General features: G+C 36.0%; 1 protein-coding gene across 1 annotated transcript; it reads left to right on the top strand.

Annotated features, from left to right (window-relative positions):
• The first annotated feature begins 4,386 nt into the window (after nucleotides 1-4,386).
• On the top strand, nucleotides 4,387-9,712 carry LOC122408718 (uncharacterized). The gene is made up of 6 exons (XM_043415698.1): nucleotides 4,387-4,517; nucleotides 5,492-5,840; nucleotides 5,926-6,034; nucleotides 6,208-6,433; nucleotides 6,572-7,571; nucleotides 7,974-9,712. The coding sequence occupies exons 1-6, from the start codon at nucleotides 4,514-4,516 to the stop codon at nucleotides 9,355-9,357; spliced, it is 3,072 nt and encodes a 1,023-aa protein (XP_043271633.1). The 5' UTR covers nucleotides 4,387-4,513; the 3' UTR covers nucleotides 9,358-9,712.
• Nucleotides 9,713-11,291: the final 1,579 nt, after the last annotated feature.

Here is an 11,291-nt window from a genome sequence, read left to right as displayed (position 1 = left end):
CTGACGATATATTTACACTGAACAATATTTCTCGCACTCTGATTTAATTGAAAGATTATTTTATCTAACGCTTATTTCCAGTCGAACAAAATAATGAAATCTTGAAAAGTTTTCGTTGACATATGCATCGCGCATTTTTTATATCCTTTTTCGCACACATATCACAGACTACATTTACGCGGCCGCTTTGATACTGGTTTAGTATATCACAAAATTTAACGAAATAAATAGTAATATGCACTTCGTTAGATGACGAAAATTATTTTTAGTTATCCCGCACGCACTTCATAACATCATAACCCCAAACGTCAACATGACGTGAAACTTCGGCTGGTGACTTTCGAGCTCTCGGCATGTGACGTCAGTCCGCGACACCGCCGCGAAGTTAGACCGAGGGACATGAGGCCTTTGATGGTATTATATACAGACATGTCAAATTTCTAAATGTGTTAGTAACTTTTGCATAATCTTGAGCCTGTGCAAAGTTTTTTCTCAGCAATTACGCTACTGATCGTGTTGGTTTCGGGCTCATTCGAAAGAGATTTTGAAATTTAGTCTCTAAACTAATTTTCGCTTAACGAAACATCTCTTGAGCTCCGCAATTCGAGAAAATGACATGCCAGTTTTACCCCCACCACCGCGAATCGTTTTATTCAGAGAAAAGATAGTCTCGGCGAGAGCCTCAGGCCAGCAGACGACAGGGCTGTCAATGTACTTGGCCCGAGACTCTACCGAGTCTCTTGATAGGTAATAATTATAATGCAGGAAATTCTATATTCACTTGTGGACAGACTTATGTCGGTCTTTCTCGTGTTACTACCTTAGACGGACTACATTTAATCAATTTCGATCCCCATTCTGTAAAAGCAGATGAGTTAGCTATAAGGGAATACAATCGTCTCAGACAGAAGTTTCGTACAGATCTTGTCCTCATAAAGTTTGCCAAACAATGGGCTCCCAAAATTCCAGATTTTGTTTGGGCTATATCCAAAAATGTTATGGAGTGTCAATCAGCGGCAAGTGAATGGAAAAATATGAGCTCCTGGTCTATTAACGGATTAACCAATACGGATGGTGTTTCATGTTATGCTAATTCTATTATACAATGTATTTTCAATTGCAAACCTCTTAGGGAAGAATTTTTCAGGACTTCGGAGGAGAAAGAAAATCCTATACCTCTTTTACTTCGGTCTTATGTGGAAAGAAATAAATCAGTGAGTTCATGCGTTGTAAGAGAATATGTAGGAGAATCGTTTATTCAAAAAAAAAACAGCACGACGTTTCTGAATTTTTCATGGGAATCTGCAAAAAATCTGATTTACTTCGAAATGCTGTAGAACATAAATTGATTATTAAAGTTCGATGTAAAGCTTGTCAATATACGACCACAGATGAACAAGCAAATAATATACTAGTTTTGAGCTTTCCGCGTGTTAAAAAACCTTTTACTTTACAGGAATTAATCGAACATAGTTTGTCTCAGTGGAATCCGATTGAAGGACATCAGTGCAATGCTTGTGGCGGAATGGGAACACTCTTAACAAAAACTTCGCTATCAACTGTTCAAGGCGTTTTGATTCTTCAACTTTTAATATTATCTATAGATGAAAAAACTATGAAACTTTCAAAGATTGGTTTAGTATTAAAGGTATTCCATCCGCTGTAGTTACTGTTTGCGGCGAAAAATATAAAGTCAATAGTGCTATTTTCCATCATGATCGAACAGTATTTGAAGGGCATTATACGAACATGTTAAGATCTGGTACGTCATGGGTTTTTGCTGATGATGCTAAGGTCGAAAAAAGAAGTTGGCCGAGAAACGCCAAGAATAGTTAGGAACAGCCCTGTCGTCTGCTGGCCCGAGGCTCTCGCCGAGACTATATTATCTCTGAATAAAACGATTCGCGGTGGTGGGGGTAAAATCGACATGTCATTTTCTTGAATTGCGAAGCTCAGGAGTTATGTCGCAATTTGAAAATTGAACTTTCAGCTAATTAAGAAATTCTCTTTCGATTGCGCCCAAAATCAGCATGATCGGTGGCGTAATTGCTGAGAAAAAACTTTGCACGGGCTCAAGATTATGCAAAAAGTACCAACACATTCACGCAGCTGACGTATCCGTATATGGGTTCAGACCGATACATACAAGGGCTTCTTGATGCCTATCATAACCAATCACCGGTGAGAATCTATCCGTCTCGACCAATCGCCGATGAGAAAGTTTCTGATAGTCCTCAATGTTTTCTTGTATACCGTCTGTTATCGTCTGTTATGTTATTATAAAGTGATTGCGATTTCGTTTAAATAAATAAAACATTATTGGAAATAGCAGTGGATATAATCAATTTTATTTTTTTCATAAAAGAAGTTTCAATAATTTTCGAGCCCAATTCACGACAATAATATCTATAATAAATAAAACCTCAAAAGTGGATTAATAGATCTCATACAGTGTACTGAGAGTGAGTAAAATATTGAGAAGTGGAAACGTGAATAATGTGTATCGTGAAAATTAAGAATTATCTGTTCTACTTCGATATCGTAATATATACATAGATAGCAAATTTGCGAGATTTCGCGTCATGTTGACGTTTGGGGTTATGACCGCCGGAGTGCTGTTGCGTGCAGAGTGTAGAAAAATAAAAGTGGTTATTGAAAAGTGGAAGGAATCGATATTATTAATGACGTGACTAATTAGTGTTGAATAATAATAATAATAACAATGAGAAAAAAAACGTTCGTTCATTATAACCTCTAAAATGTTCTTTCCAAACAGAAATTCTATGTTGTGTAATTACATTAAAGAAAGAGGTGGATGGTTGTGTGTAAACGAATTCAAATAAATTTTAAAAAACTTTGGTCAAGTAATTTAATGTATTGTTGTCATAATTTCTTTCATTTAGTTTGGCTGTGTTCACCGGTCCCTTTTTTCCACCTCCTTAGCTTACAGTGTATTGTCATACCAATTTCTATTTGTTCTCCAGACAATACGAGAGATATTCGTATTTCTATTTTTTTATATTAATTTCAACAAGATAATTTGAAATATTTATAACAAAAAGCCTTCATGATTGCTTGTTCATACACCCAAGTTTTGAAAAATCTTTGGGCCATGTAAATGCATAGATATATTCACTTGAGTTGTTATATGATAAATTTGGAAATTTATTTCAATAAGTCATTGGGTGCTTAATTTTCATGATATCAAAATTTGTATCTTCGAAATGCATCGAACACCTCTAAAGTTCGATAAAGTGATGAAGTGACATGTATATCAAGAGACTCGGCAGAGTCTCGGGACAAGTACATTGACAGCCCTGTCGTCTGCTGGCCTGAGGCTCTCGCCGAGACTATCTTTTCTCTGAATAAAACGATTCGCGGTGGTGGGGGTAAAACTGGCATGTCATTTTCTCGAATTGCGGAGCTCAAGAGATGTTTCGTTAAGCGAAAATTAGTTTAGAGACTAAATTTCAAAATCTCTTTCGAATGAGCCCGAAACCAACACGATCAGTAGCGTAATTGCTGAGAAAAAACTTTGCACAGGCTCAAGATTATGCAAAAGTTACTAACACATTTAGAAATTTGACATGTCTGTATATAATACCATCAAAGGCCTCATGTCCCTCGGTCTAACTTCGCGGCGGTGTCGCGGACTGACGTCACATGCCGAGAGCTCGAAAGTCACCAGTCGAAGTTTCACGTCATGTTGACGTTTGGGGTTATGATGTTATGAAGTGCGTGCGGGATAACTAAAAATAATTTTCGTCATCTAACGAAGTGCATATTACTATTTATTTCGTTAAATTTTGTGATATACTAAACCAGTATCAAAGCGGCCGCGTAAATGTAGTCTGTGATATGTGTGCGAAAAAGGATATAAAAAATGCGCGATGCATATGTCAACGAAAACTTTTCAAGATTTCATTATTTTGTTCGACTGGAAATAAGCGTTAGATAAAATAATCTTTCAATTAAATCAGAGTGCGAGAAATATTGTTCAGTGTAAATATATCGTCAGTGGCTAGGTTATATATACACAGTGTCTACCCGTCCGGGTACCGTACGTTTAAAATAAGGTTATTCGTACGGAATGTATTTTCCAGAATATGTTGGCGCATGCGCTATAAGTCCGAAGTGCGTTCGTGCTGCGACGTTTGCTCGCTCGCGTCTGGTGGCTTTCGGCGGCCATTGTTTTTTCATTGTTGCATCAGCCTTTGTCGTTTCAACGTGCGTCAAGAAAAAAGTGTTTCTAACGATTGTTAGTTTTACAGTTTTTTACTATTAGAGTTTATTCCATTCAACAATTTTATATTGGTTTTGTGTGGTATCGTTGTTTTTTGCGGTTTGATTTTGCAAAGAATTTTTGAGGTTACTGTGTACTGTGAACGACGCGGCACGTGTATGACACGTGCGTTTACTGTTCCTGAATAATCATTTCATTTCTTTGAAGCGAACTTTTTTTGAGCCTGTATAACGCTAAACTAAAACTCCATCGGGGTGAAATTTCGTAGAAATGGGTAAGTATTTGAAATACTTTTCTTGTTGAAATTTTTTGTTTGAAATTTGGGTTCATTTTTCATATGGGTGAAAAATTCATTACGGGTTAAGAAAATGTTTTTTGTTTCGTTTTAATTTTCCGCTGTAAAAAAGAATAGTTAGAAAACAATTTCTGTGAAGAACTAACAAAAATAACTAAAAATGAAAAGTGCAATGGTACGGGTTAGAAATTCTGAAAAAAGTTTTTCGCAAGAAAAAAGTGCTTCTTGAATCATTGGAATGAAGGAAAAATATTGTTTGATTCATAATTTATTTTCTTTTCAAATAGTACCTAATTTAAAGGACAGACATAAATTATGGGTCCGGCTTGTTGCGTTCAATTAAAATTATATAATTGTTTTCTAAATTAGCAATGATTGAAAAATAAAAAAACTCACAAGTTGGTATACAATATCTTAAATTGTTTTTCAATGAATTTTGAAATTTTTTTTGGATGCCAAATACTATATTGAGAATTATCAATATGTGCCGCTGTTGATTTTATTTTGCTTTGACGTTACACCATTCCTTTGATTTCCTTATATTTTTTGTTCACAGCGAAATGGTATTTAAATGAGCATTGTTGTTGGAATGCAATGTGATTTTTTTCAATTAGCAAAACATTCTATAAATGTAAATTTGTTTCATCATTGCTGTTTTTCCCAGTTACCTTTACAGAGCATTTTATTTTTTTGTAGCGAAATGATGTTGACGTTAACTTTGTTGGGATGTAGTATTTTTTCCCGTTCTCTTCGATATTTTCAAACCTTTCCGAGCAGTATTTGACTATTAAATATTAATCATTGTGTTTGAGACCTCTAAAAATCAAATGGGCCAATATTCAAGGAAGCAAATTTAAGAATAACGAATAGAATTTTTTTTTAGCTATATTGTATTATGTATGCGTATATGTGGATTTGCTTTGTACAGAAAATATTCATTTGTTTTATTATAGATCGTGAAGATGAATCAGATGCGAATGATCTAAATCCATCAGATGACAGTGATTTTGAGCCCATTTCTGAATCCAGTAGATTTGTGAACAATACTGCAAAAACCCAAGACAAATTTTGCGTTGGCAAAAAGTTTAATTCGTTTGAAGATTTGGAACAAAGTATCGAGCAGTATCAAAAGGAGATCAACACCTTTTTTTACGTCCGCGATTCGATAACCATTCCGCAAGCCCGGAAGAAACGCATTAAAAGATGTATCAACGAAAAGTTGAAATATTATTTCATTAAATACTGCTGCATTCACGGCGGTAAGAATTTCGTTTCGCAAGCGACAGGTGTCCGTTCATCTTCGTAAGTGTTATCTGTGTACTAAATGGCAATAGATGATCGTTTTATAATTCTTCTTTATAATTTTTCATATTGTATGTCTTTTTAGAACATTCCAGAAGAAGTGTACGTCGTATATCCGGGTTGGATTGAGTGCCTGTGGCAACAACTTGATTGTTACTGCAATGAATAATGTACACACCCACAAATGTTCGAAGGTAAAAAATTGTTCATTTATGTATGCTATGTATGAAAAATATAGTAAATATTTTGAAAAAAACTCGTCCTGCGATCTAGTAATTTTTTGATGTTATCAGAGATTTCTCGAGTAATTTAATTTACAAAATTGTGCTACATTTCTCATGAATATTTAATGTTTTCCGTTTTTAAGGAGTTGTTCGTGCATTTGCCGCGAGCCCGATCATTGTCGAAAGAAGAGAGAAAACAAGTTGCCAAATTGTTGGACGTGGATGCCAACAAGAAAAAAGTCTCCGAACTTATCCAGGTTCAAACGGGGAAGAAAGTTCTTCTCAAAGATTTGCACAACGTGAACTCGGCATCTCGAGAAGACGATAACAACCTGCAGGAAACGATTGCCATGTTACAAGAAAAGTATCGTGAGTGTTTCTGGATTCTTATTTATATAGAGTAGCACTTTCTTATTGTTTCATTTTGATTGAAAATTCGCTTTTTTCATGTATTAAATTCCGATTTTTCAATTAAATGAATCTTATAGTGGATAATAACTTTTTCAGATGCTCAATGTTACGTTTACGAAGAAGCGAACACATTCAAAGGTTTATTTTTTGTGACTCCGAATATGAAAAGATCGATGGAAGCATTTCCAGAATTTGTCGGAATTGATGGAACTTTCAAATTGCTCAACATTCGAGCACCCATTTATTTAATGGTAGTTGAGGATTCGGAAGGTTCAACAGAAATTGTTGGCGTTTGCATTTTGATGTCTGAAGATGCCGATAGTATCAGATGGATGATTCAATCCTTCAAAAAAGCTCATCCCTCATGGTCGAAAATCAAGTGTGTCATGGCTGACAAAGATCTTCTCGAACGAAAAATTATCAAAGAGGAGATACCGTTCGCAAATGTGCTGATTTGTGTGTTCCACGCCTTAAGAACGTTTCATCGCGAGATAACGTGTGACAAACTCGGAATAACGTCTGGACAGAGGGACACGGCTAAAGAGATTATCCAAAAAATGGTCTACGCTCGTAGCGAAGAACAATATCAACAGCTTTATCAGGAGTTGAACAAGTTGCCGAATTCTATTGTGGACTATTTCAACTCGAACTGGCATGAAATTCGACATGAATGGTCGATGTCCAACAATTTCATGCAGAGCAATTTCCTTAATATCACGAACAACAGACTTGAATCCCTCAACGCCAAAGTGAAGAGCGTTGTAAAGCGGTACACCACGCTTGAAGATTTCGTCAGAAGCTTTTTCATACTGGTCATGTGTTTGAACGATGAGCGTGATCATAAGGCAGCTTACACGTACCAAAAAATTGCTGTTCAGGCATTCGATGCAGAAAGTCCTGAATATTTCTTTTCACATTTGCTAACGAAATATGCATTCCGATTTGTTGAAAAAGAACTCCACCCGGAAAACCGTACGGATTTTACTATGGTTGAAGGAAATGACGGTTTCTTAACTCGAATTGATGGAACAACGATCCATACCAATTCAGAGTTGTGCGACTGTTTATTCTTCGTCTCAATGAAGCTTCCATGCCGGTTATTGATTACTTTTTCCTATATTTGAAGTTTTTTCATTTGATTTATTTTTGTTAAAGATGTATCATGTTCAATTTTTTTTACAATGAAACCGACTTTCAATTAATTCCATAGATTTGTGAAGATATCAATTCGTGAGACAATAGAAAAATTTCTCACGTCAACAAACAGATTCTATTTTAATAGTCAACTATTTTGTAATTCATTTTCATCAAATTTGATCAATTAATTTTTGTTGTTCAACATATTAATTTTTCTTTGGTCATCGATTTTTCTTCAATTGATACAACTTTACTCAAGTATTGATCGAAAACAATGATTTTTCATTCTGTATTTTTTATTCATTCTTCCTCTGGTCAGCTTCCTTTTGTCTTCCGCTAATTATATTCTCTCTTCCATTAGGCACATTTTCGAAGCAAGAAAGAATTTGGGCTTGTCACTTTGTGTCGTTGAGCTTTGTGACGAGCGATGGACGCGTAAATATTTTTTCGAAAAGCAGCGTGTTTTTAACCCGAGCGATGGAAATATTGACGTTCCGTCTCCTACAGTCACTCAAAATATACTAAGACGTCGCGTTCTTTCACAAAGTGATCGGTATCGAAAAGCTTTTCTTCTCGCGAAGGAATCTGCAAGTCTTATTTCCGAATCAACAGGTGACGAGTATATCCGTCGGATGCAACAAATGACTGACATGAATGCGGCCTGGAGTCAAAATACGAATTATGAGATTCCATCTAGTGATTCGGTGGAATACGTGGTTACAAATACACCCCTTGTTTCCGAAAGTCAGCATTATTCGGAGCCTGATTCTGAATCTGCGATGTCGCATTCAATTAATGTTGAGTCAGAGAAACACGAGATTACCAAAAACAATTACTTCGAGGAGCTGGATTTATTTTCGCCGGTCAACAATTTCATTTCAAATCTGGACGATTCTGATAATTTATCAAGCAGTTCATTGCACTATTCTTCGGATGATGATGCTGCTCTAGATATCGTCCTCTCATCACCAGCTGATAATGTCAACGAACTCATTGGGGATTTCAACAATAATGCCGTGGCGAATTTGAGTGCGGTTGTTTGTGCTCCAAATGAGCGAGAAGCGATGAATAATGAAAACTTATGCTCCAATCAACGAACAACTGAAGGATCAAGAAATTTGGTACAGCAAAAGTCGGCTGGGGGAATAATTCCCATCACTTCGAACTCGAAAAAAACAGTATCGGAATTTAGCTCGATCATTATGCCTCCGGTAATTAAACGACGCGGTCGCCCAAAAGGTTCTGAGAAGACTGTTATCGGTCTTACGAGGAAAAGGAAGTCACAGAAAGGTAACTCGAACTTACCGTTCAAAAAAAAAAGAGAATCTGAAAAAATGAAAACCATTTTGTATTGGCTGGCTGACGCGAGTTTGGCGAAATCTGCTTTGTATGAAGGTAGGATGATCGAAAAAGAAGAAGTTGAAACACGACCGGAAAAATTGTCTCATGCTTTGATTGATGACGAAGTCAATGTTGCAATTGTTGAAAAATATTTCACAAACGAGGCTTGGCAACTGATTAAAAAAGCGATAGACTCGAAAAAAAAACAAAATGTATATCATTGTGGCAAATGTTCTGTTAATTTAGATGACACTGTTGATTCCGTCGATAGCAGCGTCGATGGTAGTATAATTGATAAAAAAACATCGATTGGGTGTGATTACTGTTTGATCTGGTATCATTTGTCGTGCGTTTCCTTAAAAAAAAAACCAAAGACGAAATTTTGGAAATGTCCAAAATGTTAACTTTTACTCCTAATTAATTAACGTTAAAGATTGATTCATGATCTCAATTAAAAATTGATATGTTATACGATCATTTTATGACAAAATTCTATCGATTTAGTAATTGTTTCGGAATTCTTCCTGATACAGTACTAAAACCATGATTTCTCAAAATGTATTATTTTGATGATACTTTGACTTATGACTTCATTTAAATGAATCTGTGATACAAGAATAAGATTTCTTCGTCAAATGAAAATGGTTTTTTATTTAAATGCTATTATTTTTTTGAAATGTATCTGAGATTCGATGTGAACTCTACTGCGTCACTCCAAATGTATCTTCAATTTTTTATGCTATGATTATAATATATCGTTGTTGAAAATTAATTATGCGTGTGCTGATTTTGATTATCTTTATATCAATGATTATCCTCAGATCAATGTTTATTCATCATTTTAGGGTGTAGTTCTGAAAAGTTCATATCTCCAATTGATCTTAAATGTGGTATATTTATTTATGATGAAGTGCTGATAACGAATGTGATAGAAAAACTGTCCGCATATTTTATTTCCAAGGTCAAATCTAGAAAGAAATGATTTTTTAAGTTTTGTAGGTCATGATAAAATAGACATATTTTGGTCAGTAGATTATCTGTGTAGAGCCAGTATTTTATGAGAAAAAATGTCAAAAATTGTAAACAATACGTTTGAAAGTGGTCATCCGGGCACGAGGATAATAATATATCTTTTGAGTGATTTTGGGTTAATACTGTAGAAGGCCATAAATTTTATATAACTATCCCGGGTGCGCTGAAGGTTAGGAATACTTTGAATACGATCCTCACTCGCTGTCACCTATATAATATTTTTCGATGCTACATACCCATGTAGTATTGAAACGCGGGCAACGGGGGTCGCAGGGGGCGAAGCCCCCCGCGGGGGTCTGAGGGGCGGAGCCCCCCGAGAATGACTAATAAAATTTTTAATTTATCTATATACGCAGCAAATCTCATTCATCCTGGGAAAATGGAAAACCGCGAAAAGTGAAGAAGAGCGTAACAATTTAGAAAGCATATCTGGACGAATTACGTATCGTTATTGACCCGGATATAGCCCGGTAACCATTTGAAATGCATGTCCGGACGAATTACGTATCGTTATTCATTCGGATAGAGTCCGGTAACCATTTGAAAAGCGTGTCAGGATGAATTATGTGTTGTTATTCATCCGGATCATCCCTATTTGTTAATGTATCATTTTTCAATGTTAAATAACCGCATAGTATTGGAATGCAGGCAGTGTGGGTCGCAAGGGGTGAAGTTCCTTGAGAGTGATGATTACAATTTTAATATTATCGTGCCAAGAACTTTACAAATTGTTTACGAAGTGGCTACTCGTCCGGAATACGGACGAATACGCGACGGTTATTCGTCCGGAAAGCGTATAGGTTAGTATATTCTGTATCTGGTTATACCTACGTTACAGATACTTTCTTATATCCCTTATATATCCGGATTAATTAACCGTGCGTATTCATCCGGATACATGACGATGCCAGTGTGCAGTACATATCCGGACGAATAATTGTACGGTATTTGTCCGAATATGTACAAACAATTTCATTGGAAGCAGTACGTTTTGGCGCAATGATTCATTGTCGTGGGAACGATTGAGCTCGAAGATGTTTTATTGAAATCTGCCTGGAGGCATGCCCACCTCCATACTACGATTGATGCTAAATATCCGTAAGCGATTTGAACGTGGGCGACGGGGGTCGCAGGGGGCGTAGCCCCCCTTAGAACGACTATTAAAATTTTAAATGAATCATCACGTCATCAAATTTTAGATTATTTCGCTATAATTTTTTAACACAATTATTTCGCTCCACGATTAAAAGACACAAAGTTTACTTCAAAGAAAACACGTTTCGAACTCGCCCAACGATTCCGCACA

Source organism: Venturia canescens, chromosome 4, assembly GCF_019457755.1.
Source record: "Venturia canescens isolate UGA chromosome 4, ASM1945775v1, whole genome shotgun sequence".
Taxonomy (NCBI): Eukaryota; Metazoa; Arthropoda; class Insecta; order Hymenoptera; family Ichneumonidae; genus Venturia; species Venturia canescens.
This window is presented reverse-complemented; position numbering and strand designations above follow the sequence as displayed.